A 17434-nucleotide genomic window follows, 5' to 3' on the forward strand; every position below is an offset into this window, starting at 1 on the left:
GTTTTTAGCGGTTTACATCTGCGACGCAAAAGATCCGGCACTTCCTGGTTATGCGGAGCAGTTGGTGGGAAATCCGCGCAGACGCTGCACGGTGAAGAGGGACGTCGCTCCAAGGTAAGCTCTGTGGGAAAATGCCCTCTCTCTCTCTCTTTTTTTTTTTTTTTAAATTCTTTTTCAGTTGCTGGATTTGAAGTCCCCCCCCCCTTGTTCTTTTTTTCTGTTTGTTTTTAAGAAAGGGGGAGACTGTGTTTTTTTGTTTTTTAATCTTTAGTCTAGTCCGGGGGTGGCCAAACTTGCTTTACGTAAGAGCCACGTAGAATAAACGTCAGATGTTTGAGAGCCGCAAGACATGAATGTCAGATGTTTTGGGAGCCATAAAGAAGGCAAACAGATGGGGGAGGAGAGAGGTGGAAAGAAAACAACTTTAAATGCATTCTCCAAGTTACTGGCTGGCTTGGCGAAGGGATTTAAAGAGAGAAATGCCTTCTCCGAGCCAGACAACGGGGCAATTGGGGCTTCAAGAGCCACACAATATGAACGAAAGAGCCATGTGCAGCTCCGGAGCCTCAGGTTGGCCATCCCTGGCCTAGTCAATAGATCAAAAGATTTTTAATGGATTCCTCCAACTGATGAGTGAATGTCGCAGCCCTAGTCAGAGATTATCCAGATGTTGGCCACCGGTTCTGCGCAAAGAGAAGTTCAGGAATGGCTGTGCCTTGTATGGTCCGGAAGCCTAGAATAACTGCTTCTCCGTTCCCTTTCTCCCCGGCAGAACAACTTCCCTGCCAGCAGCCCGGAACGGCTGCAAGACCTCAAATCGACCGTGGACCTCTTGACCAGCATCACCTTTTTCCGGATGAAGGTAATCCAACTGTCTAACGTCAGTCAGTTCATATGGTCCCTCCTTATCCTGGGAAGGTAGAAGGATTAAGTATTTATAGCACTGTGACCTTGGAGCCAGGCTACACCCCAGCACCTCAGTAGGGCTCTGCAACTGGGAGATAAGAAGTCATGATCTGCTCTGAACTATACCCGTTCTCAGGGGTGGGATTCTAGCAAAAGCTCCTTTGCATATTAGGCCACACACCCCTGATGTAGCCAATCCTCCAAGAGGTTGCAAAAAAAAGAGCCTTGTGAGTGCTTGGAGTATTGGCTACATCAGAGGGGTGTGGCCTAATATGCAAAGGAGCTCCTGCTAGAATTCCACCCCTGCGGTCCACTCTGTCGCTCAGCATTTTAGAGCCTTTGCTTTTCATGCAGAAGGTTCCGGGTTTGATCCTCAGACAAGGCAGTAGGGGATGTCAAAGACCTCAGCTTGAGCTCCTGGAGAGCTGCTGCCAGCCTGAGTAGACAATACAGACCTTAATGGGCTGAGGGCCTCCTGATGGCCCCTGGATTTTGGCCACTGCATGATACAGAGCATTGGACTGGAAGGGCCATTGGCCTGATCCAACATCGCTTCACTGTATGGAACAGAGGTCCATCAGTGGCTCTTAGCCACAAGGTATAGAGGGAATGCTCTATGTAAGGCAGTGATGCTCTGTATTCTTGGTACTTGGGGAGGGGGCAGAAGTGGAAGGGCTTCTAGTCCTGACCCCACTGGTGGACCTCCTGAGGGCACCTGGTTTTTGGCCACCGTATGACACTGTTGAAATGGATGGGCCATTGGCCTGATCCAACATGGCTTCTGTTATGTTTTTATGTTCCTAAGGTTACTTGAGTGGTTGGGAAGCTTCATATGGGAGTAGGTGGTACATAAGGTATGCCCCAGACCAGGGGTGGAATTCTAGCAGGAGCTCCTTTGCATATTAGGCCACACACCCCGATGTAGCCAATCCTCCAAGAGCTTACAAAAAAGAGCCTTGTCAGCTCTTGGAGGATTGGCTACATCAGGGGTATGTGGCCTAATATGCAAAGGAACTCCTGCTAGAATTCCATCCCTGAGAGAGTGAGAGGACAAAGAGAGAGTGGGGAAGGGTCAGGTTAAGACAAAGAGCGGCTCCCCTTTGAGGAGATAACACCCGTGCAACCCTCAGAGTGATATAGCACCCCCTAGTGTCTAGGCATGCTGAGTCACTCACTCCAAATTTCCTTGGTGGTCTCCCATTCAAGTACCTATCAGGATTTCCCTGCTGCGCTTCCAAGAGCTGACAAGATTGGGCTAGCCTGGGCTACCCAGCTCAGGGCTGTTTAGATAGAGCAATAAAATAATGATTTTATTTATTTGTTTAGATATAGAAACAAAGTAATGGATATTTTGTGTGCCAAACAGAAAATTAGTAGATTTCAAATATGCATGGACTATTTTTTATCCAAAGTAACAAAAGGGAGAAGCACAGTAAAAATATCTCAAATACAGCAAACCCAAACAACTGTGTTCAGTGATGCTACAAAAATATAAGATAAGACCCGAATTCTGAATCATGTGAAGCTGTTAAGCTGTGTAACTGGGACCCCGAAAGGAAGCTATGCACAAATTTTCCCTGTGTAAACAGGACCCCGAAAGGAAGCTATGCACAAATTTTTCCCTGTGTAACCGGGACCCTGAAAGGAATACTATGCACAAATTTCCCCCTGTGTAACCGGGACCCCGGAAGGAAGCTATGCACAAATTTTCCCCTGTGTAACTGGGACCCCGAAAGGAAGCTATGCACAAATTTTTCCCTGTGTAACCGGGACCCTGAAAGGAATACTATGCACAAATTTTTCCCTGTGTAACCGGGACCCTGAAAGGAATACTATGCACAAATTTTTCCCTGTGTAACCGGGACCCTGAAAGGAATACTATGCACAAATTTTCCCCTGTGTAACCGGGACCCCGGAAGGAAGCTATGCACAAATTTTCCCCTGTGTAACCGGGACCCCGGAAGGAAGCTATGCACAAATTTTCCCCTGTGTAACCGGGACCCCGGAAGGAAGCTATGCACAAATTTTCCCCTGTGTAACTGGGACCCCGAAAGGAAGCTATGCACAAATTTTTCCCTGTGTAACCGGGACCCTGAAAGGAATACTATGCACAAATTTTCCCCTGTGTAACTGGGACCCCGAAAGGAAGCTATGCACAAATTTTTCCCTGTGTAACCGGGACCCTGAAAGGAATACTATGCACAAATTTTCCCCTGTGTAACCGGGACCCCGGAAGGAAGCTATACACAAATTTTCCCCTGTGTAACCGGGACCCCGGAAGGAAGCTATGCACAAATTTTCCCCTGTGTAACCGGGACCCCGGAAGGAAGCTATGCACAAATTTTCCCCTGTGTAACCGGGATCCCGAAAGGAAGCTATGCACAATTTTTTCCCTGTGTAACCGGGATCCTGAAAGGAAGCTATGCACAAATTTTCCCCTGTGTAACCGGGATCCCGAAGGGAAAACTATGCACAAATTTTTCCTTGTGTAACCGGGATCCCGAAAGGAAAACTATGCACAAATTTTTCCCTGTGTAACCGGGACCTCGAAAGGAACCTATGAACAATTTTTCCCTCCCTGTGTAACCGGGATCCCGAAAGGAAGCTATGCACAAATTTTCCCCTGTGTAACCGGGACCCCGAAAGGAAGCTATTCACAAATTTTTCCCAGTGTAACAGGGACCCCAAAAGGAAAACTATGCACAAATTTTCCCCTGTGTAACAGGGACCCCGAAAGGAAAACTTTGCACAAATTTTTCCCTGTGTAACCAGAATCCCGAAAGGAAGCTATGCACAAATTTTCCCCTGTGTAACCGGGACCTCGAAAGGAACCTATGCACAATTTTTCCCCTGTGTAACCGGAACCCCGAAAGGAAAACTATGCACCAATTGTTCCCAGTGTAACCGGGACCCCGAAAGGAACCTATGCACAATTTTTTCCCTGTGTAACAGGGACCCCGAAAGAAAGCTATGCACAAATTTTTCTTTGCAAGTATTTGGAATGAGTACATGAAGTAGAGCTTTTTTTTAAGGGAATATATCTTACCTGAAGAAGGGTCACGGACTGAGACGTGCTTCATAATCCAGAAATCACGTAGTGGGGAATTATAATTTGAGGCAATTTGTCTGGAATTACATTTTGAAGCTACTTTCCCAGAATGTATATTCATCTGAAGACAACAGTGAACAACATTAAGAGACTGCTTGAGTTAAGAGAATGCTTGGTTGGAAGGACTTTATTGCATGTAAAATTTGTATAACAAGTATTGTGCCAGTATTTGTTGACTATATTTCTTTGTACATTGTATATATTTTGTAGCATCATTGAACACAGTTGTTTGGGTTTGTTGTATTTGGACTATTTTTTTCAGCAGCGATTTGGCTTGTCGCCATGTGATGGGCCCAGTTTGCTCGCGGCAGAGTGCCCTGTAGCACCCACGGGTGCTATGGTGCTTGCTGACGCCTTTCCTGGCTCCCAAGTGTTTTTAGAAAGTGGGTGGGGCCAGGTGGAGCTTTTGCCTCACAAGACTTCTGACTGGCCATCGGATATCCGATTGGCTATGCACCATTTTTAAAAACGATCTTCACTGTGTGACTGAAGCTGAGCGATGTAGATTTAATAAAATATCCTAAAAGGCAGCCTCTGAAGCAGAACTCCTGCCTGAAATGTTAAAGAGTTACTAGGAGAATGATGTCTCTCGGAATGACCTCTGCCATTTCGTGGTTGGCTCCGCCTCCTTTGGCAGCCATTTTGTAGCTGACTTTTACTTCCTGTGCCGGCCATTTTGTGGTGGCAGCCACCACCCCCGTGTCACAATTCCAAAAGCACCCACAGGCTTGAAAAGTTTTGGGACCCCAGCCTACAACCTCTAATAAACAGGTCTCTCCCACCAACGCAGGTTCAAGAACTCCAGAGTCCGCCACGAGCCAGTCAGGTGGTAAAAGACTGTGTGAAGGCCTGCCTCAACTCAACATATGAGTACATCTTCAACAACTGCCATGAACTCTACAGCCGCGAGTACCAGACTGACCCGGTGAGTGAGTGGAGAAAAACCAATGCACTAGGGTTGCCATAGGCTTGCCAATCCCCAAGTGGGGCAAGGGATCCTCCGGTTTGGAGACCCTCGCCATGCTTCAAGGTCATCAGAAAGCAAGGGGGAGGGGATGTCTGCTGGGCACTCCATTATTCCCTATGGAGACTGATTCCCATAGGGTATAATGGAGAATTGATCTGTGAGTATGAGAGACTGTTTTTTGAGGTAGAGGCGCAACATTTGCTGCCTAGCATCCAATGCCTCTCCTCAAAAGACCCTCCAAGTTTCAAAAAGATTGGACTGCAGGATCCATTTCTATGAGCCCCCAAAGAAGGTGCCCCTATCCTTCATTTTTTCCAATGGAGGGAAGGCATTTAAAAGGTGTGTGATCCCTTGAAATTTGATGGCCAGAATTCTCTTTGGAGTTCAAATATGCTTGTTACAACCCTGCTCCTGGCTCCACCCCCAATGCCTCCTGGCTCCACCCCAATGACTCCTGGCTCCACCCCCAAAGTCTCCAGATATTTATTGAATTGGACTTGGCAACCCTACGTTGCCAGGTCCCCTCGCCTGTCCAGTGGGGGGATTTGCGAAGTCCTCCAGGGGTGGGCGGGGATGTCTGGTGATGTCATCGTGTTGAAAATGTCACACAGGGACTCTGTGGTATTTGCACAAAACTCCCCAGGAAATTGTGCTTGTAAATTATGTGCTGCTAAAAGCTGTCTGTATCGAGGGTGGCTTAGACTGGAGATTGGGAAACGGCTTTACATGCCAGCATACCTGTCAGAGGCCTGTTCAACATACCCACGATATCCACTTCCAGGGGACGATCTCAGGGGAGGATCCCCCCGCCGGCCCAATGTTTTCCCGGACGCTCCTAGAGCAGCCGGCATGCAATGTCGCCGGCACAATGCCATCACTTCTGAGTGACGTCATTGCGCCACACGGGGGACTTGGCAACCCTAGACATCCTGAACCTTTGGAGTGGTGAGAGCACTCACCACTCGTCGAGTCACCCGGTCAGGCAATGAAAACCGAAGGAGACCCCTGCTGGGAAACACCAGACGGCTTATCTAGTCTGGGATTCTGTTTCCAGCCCTGGCAAAGCCAAAAATAAGACGCAGGGCTTGAACGATGCTGGAACGGAGGCCCATCTTTGGCATTTAGCTACAGTAGCTAAAAGGAACCTTCATGATCTACAGAGGGAATTCAGAGGGGTCGCTCCAAGATAACCTTTCCCATAATGGGCTCAGGGCAGATTCCAACATGGTAAAACAATTAAAACCAGCAATAAAACAATCAAACAGTTAATACAATTAAACTATTAGGTCAAGTTTAATTTAAGGCAGCATGGGCGATGTGAACACATAAATTAGGACATAATTGTTATGAGCAACTTAGATGTCCAAAAGGTGTCAACTGTATCGACCCAATTTTTAGCAATCAAGATGGCAATCGGTGCTGACTAGCACCAATCAGATCAGGGATGGCCAACAGTGGCTCTCCAGATGTTTTCTGCCTACAACTCCCTTCAGCCCCAGCCATTGGCCATGCTGGCTGGGGCTGATGGGAGTTGCAGGCAAAAAACATCCGCAGAGCTACTGTTGGCCACCCCTGAATTAGATGATATAGTAGAATAGGACGCCCGCTTGCCTCAGCCGTAGACCTGGTGGAACAGCTCTGTCTTACAGGCTCTCTGGAATGGCAACATATCCGGGAGGACCCGAACCTCCGTAGGGAGCTGATTCCACCAGGTTGGAGTCAGGGCTGAGAAAGCCCTGGCTGAGGCAAGCTGGACGTCCTTTGGGCTCGGGATGGTCAGAAGATGTTGGCTGGCCAATCATAATGACCTCCGGGGCTCATATGGGGAGAGACGGTCCCGGAGGTATGCCAGTCCCAGGCCACGCAAGACATCTTTGAACGTCAGTACTAAAACCATGACGCGGATTGATTGCCATCGCAAACTGCGTAGCATCGGCCGACTGCTTGCCTGGAAGGGTAATTCAGTCAGCAATCATGCTGTTGCATTCTGCACCAACTGGAGTTTCCGGATCAACCTCAAGGGCAAGCCTGCGTAGAGCGAGTTACAGTAGTCCAACCGGGAAGTGACTGTTGCGTGGATCGCTGTAGCTAAGTCCTGAGGGGCCAGGTAGGGCGCTAGTTGTTTGACCTGCCTCAGAACTGATCTCTTTTCTGTTTGGGTTTTCCCCCTTTAGACCAAGAAGGGAGAAGTACCGCCAGAGGAACAAGGCCCCAGCATCAAGAATCTGGATTTCTGGTCCAAACTTATCACCTTGATAGTGTCGATCATTGAGGAAGACAAGAACTCATACACACCCTGCCTCAATCAGTAAGGATGCAGCGGGGACCACCCGCTCCCTCCTAAAAAGTTTCAGGTCCTCAAGAAAATGTCATTTTCTCCAGCGATGACAGCAAGTTTGCACTCTCCGAAATATCTGCTTTTGTGGTGGTGGTTGCTGTTCTCTCCCATGCCTCCAGTTTTCAGGCTCAGCGTAGTAAAGTCCTATTGCAGAGGTGCCAAACATGTGGCCCAGGGGACCGAATCAGGCCCTCGGTGGGCTCCTATCAGGCCCCCGAGCAACTTGCTGTCGTCTGCTTCCTTCTCCCTCTCTCTTGCTTCCTTCTGCGTCGCAGCTTGCTTTGCAAGGCTTGCTCAATCGCACAGGAGCTACAGAGCAAGACCTCTATTAGCCTCTACTAGGCAACCCACCCCGTAAAAAGTCTGCTGTGAAAATGTTGTGATGCGACATCACCCCAGAGTCGGAAGCGATCGGTGCTTGACAGGGGACTTAGCAGACTATAGGGCAATGCAGCCTCCCAACCCAAAAAGAGGGTATTTTCATCAGTTTTTTAGAAAGATCCCCAAAGAAGACAGGCATTTTTTAAAAAAGGACATGTCCTCTACAAAGAAGACATCTGGTAACCCTAAAAGAACCCTTCATCCAACTGTTGTTTTTTACAAAATAAACATGTAGAGGAGAAAAGCAAATTTTCCAGGTCCTCATCTTGACCCTATCATTATAAGCTTTGATGTTGGTTACTGGCAGGCTCTCCGTTTGGATTCCTGTAGGTGTTAGATTACAGGGCTTGCATTCTGGGAAGAAAAAACAAAGATTACAGGACTCGAGTTCTGGGAAGAAGAAACAAAGATGCAGGGAAGGAAGGGATATGCGTGAGGTCGGGGGTGGAATTCTTGCAGGAGGTCATTTGCATATTAGGCCACACACCCCGATGTAGCCAATCCTCCAAGAGTTTACAAAAAAGAGCCCTGTAAGCTCTTGGAGGATTGGCTACATCTGGGGGTGTGTGGCCTAATATGCAAAGGAGCTCCTGCAACAAAAAAAGCCCTGATTAGGTCAAACACCCTTGATGTAGCCAATTCTCCTGGAGTTTACAGTAGGCCCTATACTAAGAGCCCTGTAAGCTCGTGGAGGATTGGCTACATCAGGGGTATGTGGCCTAATGTGCAAAGGAGCTCCTGCTAGAATTCCACCCCTGATGTAGCCAGTCCTCCTGGAGCTTACAGTAAGCACTGTAAGAAGAGCCCTGTAAGCTCGTGGAGGATTGGCTACATCAGAGGGGTGTGTGGCCTAATATGCAAAGGAGCTCCTGCTAGAATTCCACCCCTGCTTGAGGTCCAGCAAATTTTCATTCCACAAATAAATTGCACATGGCATGTGTTTAAAGAATGGAACCAAAGACTCGCTCTGCCACCCTAGCTAGATTTTCTGGCATTGCTCTCTCGAGATGATCTGGTGCTATCTCCTGACTTCTTTGCCAGGTTCCCTCAAGAGCTGAACGTGGGAAAGATCAGCGCCGAAGTGATGTGGAACCTTTTCGCTCAGGATATGAAATATGCAATGGAAGGTGAGTCAGAGCATGGCTTGAACAGGCAGCCAAGCTGTGGGGGGAGGGGGTGTTTCTTGGGCCTCCAAGTTCCCTAGTGCCCTCACAGCAGGGGCACTGTCTTTGGGCTTTAGAATGAGGAGGAGTCTTGACAGACTGGGGAAAGGATTTCCAGTTCTGGGTGCCAAAACAGAACAACCTGTAATGCTTAATTTCCAATCGAGCCTAAATTTGTAAAGCCTGTTTAACAACATAAAATGCATATTTTTATAACTAAGCATACAGATTTGTATTACTTGGCGTATTTGTGGAATTTAAAAGTACAAACGTCTTAGACCGATTTTGCACTCACCTTATTCCACTTTCACGTTTGTCTTCTCAGCACGGTTTTCTTCCGATTTCCTGCTATCTGCCCTGGGGCCGCAGCAAATGTCGGCGTTTTTGTGCAGCAAACAGAAACTGGTTTTTAGTAGTTTCTGTTAGCTGCGCAAAAACGCCGATGCTTGCTGCAGCCCCGGGGCAGATTATTATAATTATTATGTATATTTTTATAGTGACGTATACTGCCCTGAGCCCTGTCCCACAAGGAAGGGTGGTTTAAAAATCAAACTTGAAAAATAAATAATAACCAGGAAAAGTGTCTTGACAGAGCTGAGAGGGGCAGAGTAGGCCTTGGGGAGCTTGGTTAGGTGAGCCTCGCAGCTGCCCAGATGAAGCTCCAGCTACCAGCAGGACATGCCTAGAAATCCTCCCTGTTGGCTCTTTCTCTCTCCTCGACAGAGCATGACAAGCATCGTCTGTGCAAGAGCGCCGACTACATGAATTTGCACTTTAAGGTGAAGTGGCTGTATAATGAATACGTCACCGACCTCCCTTCCTTCAAGACCCGGGTCCCCGAATATCCTGCGTAAGTCGAGGGGCGTTGCCCACATTTTCATCCCTGTTGTTTCCCTTTTTTGTTTTGTTTTATTTTTTATTTATTTTATTTTAGGTCATTTCTAGTCCGCCCTATCCCAAGGAAAGAGCCCCGTGTCGCAGAGTGGTAAAGCTGCAGTACTGCAGTTGGAGCCCTCGGCTCATGACCGATACCAGCAGAAGCTGGGTTTTCAGGTAGCCGGCTCCAGGTTGACTCAGCCTTCCGAGGTCAGTCAAATGCGGACCCAGCTTACTGGGGGGGAAAGTGTAGAGGACTGGGGAAGGCAATGGCAAACCACCCTGTAAAAAGTCTGCCATGAAAACGACTGGTGCTTGCACCTTGACCTTTTGCAAGAGCCCCGTGGTGCAGAGTGGTAAAGCTGCAGTAGTGCAGTCGGAGCCCTCTGCTCACGACCTGAGTTTGATCCCTGCAGAAGCTGGGTTCAGATAGCTGGCTCCAGGTTAACTCAGCCTTCCATCCTTCCGAGATCGGTAAAAGGAGTACCCAGCTTGCTGGGGGGGGGGAAGTGTAGAGGACTGGGGAAGGCAATGGCAAACCACCCCGTAAAAAAGTCTGCCGTGAAAACGTCGTGAAAGCAACGTCACCCCAGAGTCGAGAATGACTGGTGCTTGCACAGGGGACTACCTTTACCTTTTTATCCCAAGGAGGGCTCAGGACAGATAACAACGTTATAAAAACAATATGGAATAACAGTTAAAACATGTGAATAAAATAAAAGACAGTTCAATCACAGACAAGTCTTAGATGGCGGCTCAGTTGGCACATGTGGCATAGCCTAAGGATCCGTTGGCACATGTTGTAAGGACTACGAATCAGTCCTACATTCTAAGAATCAGACACAGCAAAGGTAATTTAATATTATGACAGAGGTGGTGCTACAGCATAGGGCCAGCCAAGGGAATAGAATGCCCGATAGTGTAGGATGCCCGCTGCCTCAACTAAACGCCTGGCGGAATAGCTCCGTTTTACAGGCCCCACGAAAAGGTAACAGTTCGGTAAGGGCCCGAATCTTGAGGGGGAGCTGATTCCATCATGCCCTTCCTCCCAGGAAGGCAAAAACACAACCTCTAGTTACACTAAATTACTTAACATCTGCAGAGGGTGGGGAGGCCCCAGTGTTTATTTAAGCTCTGGTGTTGGGAAGCCGCATGAAACTTCTTAATGAATCCTGGATAAGCCCTTTTCACAATGGAGTGGTAGAAATTAGGCAGCTGAAGAGATTGTTTAAACAGTTTTTCCGTCATGCAGTACTCCCTCTGACCATCTGTGATGATGGCGCTGTAGAACAGCATAAATCAGGGGTGGCCAACGGTAGCTCTCCAGATGTTTTTTGCCTGGCAGAGCTTGTCCTTAAAGAGCACCTTCTGTGAGAGTCCTCTCAGCCCCACCCACCTCACAGGGTGTCTGTTGTGGGGGAGGGAGATAAGATTGTGAACCGCTCTGAGACTCTTGAGTGGAGGGCGGAATATAAATCCAATGTCTTTTTCTTCTTCTACAACTCCCATCAGCCCCAGCCATTGGCCATGCTGGCTGGGGCTGATGGGAGTTGTAGGCAAAAAAAATCTGGAGAGCTACCGTTGGCCACCCCTGGCATAAATTATTTATTTATTTTATCAAATTTATACGACAAGCTCAGGGCATCTAGCAGCAGTTAAAAGCAACATAAAACATTAGAAACAGAATATGCAATAAAATCATTTCCATACATTTTACAGTCAATAAAAGTCCAAGATGTGTGTTGATGTTCTGGTTATTCTGATGTTCTGGTTTCAATGATATTGGTTCAATGAGACTGTCAGTCCTGTGGAATAATAGCCACCTCCCCTTAACTGTTGAAAGTGAGTTCGGTTTTACAGTTGCTGCAGAACTGTGGCAAGTCCCGCAGGGCCCTAATGTTTTCGGGGAGGACATTAAACAGAGCGGGGGCTGTTACCGAGAACACTCTCGCTCTGGTGGTGGACAATCGAGCCGCTTTCGGTCCGGGGATCTTAAGAAGATTTTGGGACCCCAAACATAGTGCTCTCTGGGGTACGTATTACTGGCAGTTCCTCAGCAGGTTGCAGGCAGAGAGCCATAAAGAACATAAGAGAAGCCATGATGGATCAGGCCAGTGGCCCATCCAGTCCAACACTCTCTGTCACACAGTGGCCAATATATGTGTGTGTGTGTGTATATATATATAGTCACACACACTCACATATACATCATTACATACCCACACACACATACCCACACACACATATATATATATACACACACACTGTGGCTAATAGCCACTGATGGACCTCTGCTCCATATTTTTATCCAATCCCTCTTAAAGCTGGCTATGCCTGTAGCCGCTGCCACCTCCTGTGGCAGTGAATTCCACATGTTAATCACTCTTTGGGTGAAGAAGGACCTCCTTTTATCCATTTTAACCTGACTGCTCAGCAATTTCATTGAATGCCCACGAGTTCTTGTCTTGTGAGAAAGGGAGAAAAGGACTTCTTTCTCTACTTTCTCCATCCCATGCATAATCTTGTAAACCTCTATCATGTCACCCCGCAGTCGACGTTTCTCCAAGCTAAAGAGCCCCAAGCGTTTTAAGCTTTCTTCATAGGGAAAGTGTTCCAAACCTTTAATGGTTCTAGTTGCCCTTTTCTGCACTTTTTCCAATGCTATAATATCCTTTTTGAGGTGCGGCAACCAGAATTGTACACAGTACTCCAAATGAGACCGCACCATTGATTTATACAGGGGCATTATAATACTGGCTGATTTGTTTTCAATTCCCTTCCTAATAATTCCCAGCATGGCGTTGGCCTTTTTTATTGCAATCGCACACTGTCTTGACATTATCACTGTCTTGACATTGACTCAATCCTTGGCTACATTTTAAGAGTCATAGAATGTGAGCGCTGGGCCCCCCCCTTACTCCCCACTTATTGCAGATATTCAGACAGTTAACATAGTGACAGATTTTTTCCACTGTATTTTTCTTGGTTCTGTTCGAATTCTGGCATGATTGCCCTTCGGCTTTGTGCTTCCTGCATTTTGTACCCATTTTTAAACCTCCTTATCAAATGCATGAAAATGGAGAACCCACTCCACTGCATCTGAAGCTGTGGGCCTTTCTGCTGTTCGTCTTGAAGAAGAAGAAGACTGCAGATTTATACCCCGCCCTTCACTTTGAATCAGAGACTCAGAGCGGCTTACAATCTCCTGTATCTTCTCCCTGCACAACAGACACCCTGTGAGGATGGTGGGGCTGAGAGGACTCTCACAGCAGCTGCCCTTTCAAGGACAACCTCTGCCAGAGCTATGGCTGACCCAAGGCCATTCCAGCAGGTGCAAGCGGAGGAGTGGGGAATCAAACCCGGTTCTCCCAGATAAGAGTGCACACACTTAACCACTACACCAAACTGGCTCTATGAAGGTGTCACATTTGTCTTGGGAATGTCCAGGGCTTTTTTTGTAGAAAAAGCTCAGCAGGAACTCATTTGCATATTAGGCTACACCCCCTGTCATCACCAAAAGTGACATCACCCATTCAGTAGGTTCCCCATATTGACACAGAACAGTACAGTGCCGTAAGCTGCATTTCATGGATGTGTGTTCTCACATAGCTCAATGAGAGACCTTGTTTTGCCGCCCCCCCCAACACGAGTGGAGAGAGAGCGCCATGTGCAGTGGAGTGGACAGCAGCAGGTCCAGCTTCTCCCAGGAGGGGGCGCTCGTGGGCGGCACTGCACCTATCTCTCTCACTTTGCAAGCCTGTTAGAGGATGGAGGCGGTAGAGAGGAGAGAAGAAAAAGAGAGGAAGAAGAAGAAGACGATGACATTGGATGTATATTACGCCCTCCACTCAAGAGTCTCAGAGCAACTCACAATCTCCTTTCCCTTCCTCCCCCACAACAGACACCCTGTGAGGTGGGTGGGGCTGAGAGTGCTCTCCCAGAAGCTGCCCTTTCAAGGACAGAGTCACAGAGCGGCCTACAATCTCTTTTATCTTCCTCCCCCACAACAAGCACCCTGTGAGGTAGGTGGGGCTGAGAGGGCTCTCCCAGCAGCTGCCCTTTCAAGTACAGAGTCTCAGAGCGGCCTACAATCTCCTTTATCTTCCTCCCCCAGAACAGACACCCTGTGAGATAGGTGGGGCTGAGAGGACTCTCACAGCAGCTGCCCTTTCAAGGACAACCTCTGCCAGAGCTATGGCTGACCCAAGGCCATGCCAGCAGGTGCAAGTGGAGGAGTGGGGAATCAAACCCGTTTCTCCCAGATAAGAGTCCGCACACAACCACTACACCAAACTGGCTCTGGAAGTGTGCAGTCTGGGAGCACATCGCTATCTAGTGCCTTCCCTCTGCCGGAGACCTTTTTTTTTTTGAGCCAGAGCCCTGGCCAAGCCAGCTGGAGCAGCGTTCCTGTGCATTCCTGCTCCAAAAAAAAAAGCCCTCGGAATGTCACTACACAACAGTTAAAGTGTAGAAAAAGTCTCTTTCTCTCATCAGGTTGATTTTTATGGTCTCTTAGTAACGGCTCCAAAACCAAGGCTCGAAGGTCACAATAATAGGTACAATGCAAAAGAATGTGACTATGGAAATGCCTGCTTTAATATTTTATTTACTTTGTAGATTTGAATATTTAGACAGTAACCTTTTAATTCTGTGAATTTTGTGATTAATGTTCTAATATCTATGCATGTTTGATCATTGATACAGATAGTGTAAGAAAGTTTAATCTAGAATATATGAAGCTAATCAGGTTGATATTGTTATTATGGGGATCAGGATAAAATGAAATTGGGGGAACTGAATGGTATTAACGGGTAATATAAGATCATAGAATCATAAAGTTGGAAGGGATCTCCAGGGTCATCTAGTCCAACCCCCTGCACAATGCAGGAAACCCACAAATACCTACCCCAAATTCACAGGATCTTCATTGCTGTCAGATGGCTATCTAGCCTCTGTTTAAAAACTTCCAAGGAAGGAGAGCCCAGTTAAAGCATAGAATTATAGAGTTGGAAGGGACCTCCAGGGTCATCGTGTCCAACCCCTTGCACAATGCAGGAAACTCACAAGTACCTACCCCAAATTCACAGGATCTTCGTTGCTGTCAGATGGCCATCTAGCCTATGTTTAAAAACCTCCAAGGAAGGAGAGCCCACCACCTCCCAAGGAGGAAGCCTGTTCCACTGAGGAATTGCTCTAACCGGTCAGGAAGATAATAAGATTCAGTATAGAAAATGATTCTTGGCTAATATAGGTGAATTAATTGTATGTGGATTAATTGAAGAATGTTTTCTATTGTAAAATGCGGATGAATGTTATAGTAGATAGATGGGAAAAGGTGGTTAATAATTTGTGTCAATATTCGCCGTAGAATTTAATTCAATAAAAATTTCAGTTAAGATAATTGATACGTTCTGGTTGAGCTTCAGACCTTTGGTCATAGAAGCTATTAAAAGAAATGGAAATGGACTATGGAAATGGCGGCCCAATTTTTGTATCTGGCCGCCAAGAGGAGAGACAGTATTAATGTGTCAGTGATTTATTACTATTTCCTTGCCTGTCTATGATGCTGTTGTATGCCATTAAAGGTTGTTGTCTTGGGAATGTGGCTGGCATTCTAAAGCCAAGATCATGTTCTTGACGTCAACCTTTCCGCTTTTTTGAACTCACCCAGGTGGTTTGAGCCTTTTGTCATACAGTGGCTGGATGAAAATGAGGAAGTCTCGCGAGATTTCCTACATGGAGCGCTGGAACGAGACAAAAAGGACGGGGTAAGTATGCGGAGTTGGAAAGCAGCTGCAGCTGAAATGCAAAGGGACATGTTAAAAATACGAGGAAGCCTTTAAAAGTTCAGTGGTAGGAATTAGGAGACTGCTTTTAACATTTTTCCCATCATGCAGTACTCCCTCTGACCATCTGTGATGGTGGCGCTGTAGAGCAACATAAATTACTGGCAGCTCCTTGGTGCGTGGCAGGCAGTGAGTCACAGGCATGATCCTTGGCATGTCTGTTTAAAGCCACTTTCCAGACCCATTTCTAGCCCCCCGGTGACTACATGGCATCCACTGAGCTGTAGCCAGGCAACAAATAAATATATGGCACAAATAAAGAAGACCCAGAGTCACAACCTCACAAGCGCCCAGGGAGGGGGGGCCTCTGTGTCGCAAGTGCGTGTCAGCACTGGAGGACCAATTAGCAGGGTGGGGAAGATAGAAGGCAGGAGAGGGCTTTCCTGGGGCAGTAGGGCAGGGCTTTTTTTTGTAGCAGGAGCTCCTTTTCATATTAGGCCACCCCCCCCCCCCCCGATGTAGCCAATCCTCCTGGAGCTTACAGTAGGCTTTGTATGAAGTAGGCCTGCCAATCCCCCGAGCCGGGCAGGGGTTCTCCCGCCCTGGAGGTTCCCCAACCTGCCAGCCCGCATTGGGCCGTCAGGGGGAACCTCCCCCAACATCGCCAGCGTGATGACATCACCCAGAAGTGACGTCATCGTGCCAGTGATGTTCCGCTCTAGGTTTTCGCTGGCCAGCCACTCTTAAGTTTTCCTGACCCTGAGCCTGCTACAAGTTCTCTCAGAGCTGTCCTGCTCAAGAGCAGTTCTCTCAGAGCTCTCTCAGCCCCACCTCTCTCACAGGGTGTCTGTTGTGGGGAGACGAAGGGGAGGAGATTGTAAGGTGCTCTGAGATTTCAAGTGAAAGGCAAGGTATAAATCGAATCTTCTCCTCCTCTTCTTCTTCACCTCCTTCTCCTCCTCTTCTTCTTCACATCCTCCTCCTTCTCCTCCTCCTTCTTCTTCTCCTCCTCCTTCTTCTTCACCTCCTCCTTCTCCTCCTCCTCCTCCTCCTCCTCCTTCTTCACCCCTCCTTCTCCTCCTTCTCCTTCTTCTTCAACTTCTCCTCCTCCTCCTTCTCCTTCTCCTCCTCCTTCTCCCTCCTCCTCCTCCTTCTCCCTCCTCCTCCTTCTTCACCTCCTCCTCCTCCCTTCCTTCCTCCCCCTCCTTCCTCCTCCCCCTCTTCTTCTCCTCTTCTTCTTCACCTCCTCCTTCTCCTCCTCCTTCTCTTCCTCCTCTTCTTCTTCACCTTCTCCTCCTCCTTCTCCTTCTCCTCTTCTTCCACCTTCTCCTCCTCCTTCTTCTCTTCCTCCTCCTTTTCCTCCTCCTCCTCCTCCTTTTCTTCCTTCTTCTTCCTCCTTCTTTCTTCTCCCTGCAGTTCCAGCAAACGTCAGAGCATGCCCTTTTCTCCTGCTCCGTGGTGGATGTCTTCTCCCAGCTGAACCAGAGCTTTGAGATCATCAAAAAACTGGAGTGCCCTGATCCGCAGATCGTGGGTCACTACATGCGCAGGTTTGCCAAGGTAAGGAGAGAAGTGGTTTGAGGCAGCGACAAACAAAGCAGAAAGAAACTCTAAAAAGGAAGGGGGAGCATCCCCTCCAACTAAGATCTCTCCATACTGCACTCATAAGGAGGCAATATATCTGTCAAACTCCCTCAGATTCAGACATTCATAGAATCATAGAGTCGGAAGGGACCCCAGGGTCATCTAGTCCAACCCCATTAGCAGTGCAGGAAATTCACACAAGTACTCAGGGGTGGAATTCTAGCAGAGCTCCTTTGCATATTAGGCCACAAACCCCTGATGTAGCCAATCCTCCGAGAGCTTACAAAAAAGAGCCTTGTAAGCTCTTGGAGGACTGGCTACTTC

General features: G+C 47.8%; 1 protein-coding gene across 1 annotated transcript in view; it reads left to right on the forward strand.

The window, feature by feature from the left end:
* UNC13A (unc-13 homolog A) overlaps positions 1–17434 on the forward strand; it is a 230988-nt gene that overhangs the window by 142865 nt on the left and 70689 nt on the right. Inside the window, exons 24-30 of the mRNA XM_060233129.1 lie at positions 773–862; positions 4806–4940; positions 7157–7290; positions 8743–8828; positions 9588–9714; positions 15412–15508; positions 16943–17086. Coding sequence (XP_060089112.1) covers positions 773–862; positions 4806–4940; positions 7157–7290; positions 8743–8828; positions 9588–9714; positions 15412–15508; positions 16943–17086 — 813 coding nt within the window. The remainder of the gene's footprint in view (positions 1–772; positions 863–4805; positions 4941–7156; positions 7291–8742; positions 8829–9587; positions 9715–15411; positions 15509–16942; positions 17087–17434) is intronic.

Source organism: Heteronotia binoei, chromosome 2 (genome assembly GCF_032191835.1).
Source record: "Heteronotia binoei isolate CCM8104 ecotype False Entrance Well chromosome 2, APGP_CSIRO_Hbin_v1, whole genome shotgun sequence".
Classification (NCBI taxonomy): domain Eukaryota; kingdom Metazoa; phylum Chordata; class Lepidosauria; order Squamata; family Gekkonidae; genus Heteronotia; species Heteronotia binoei.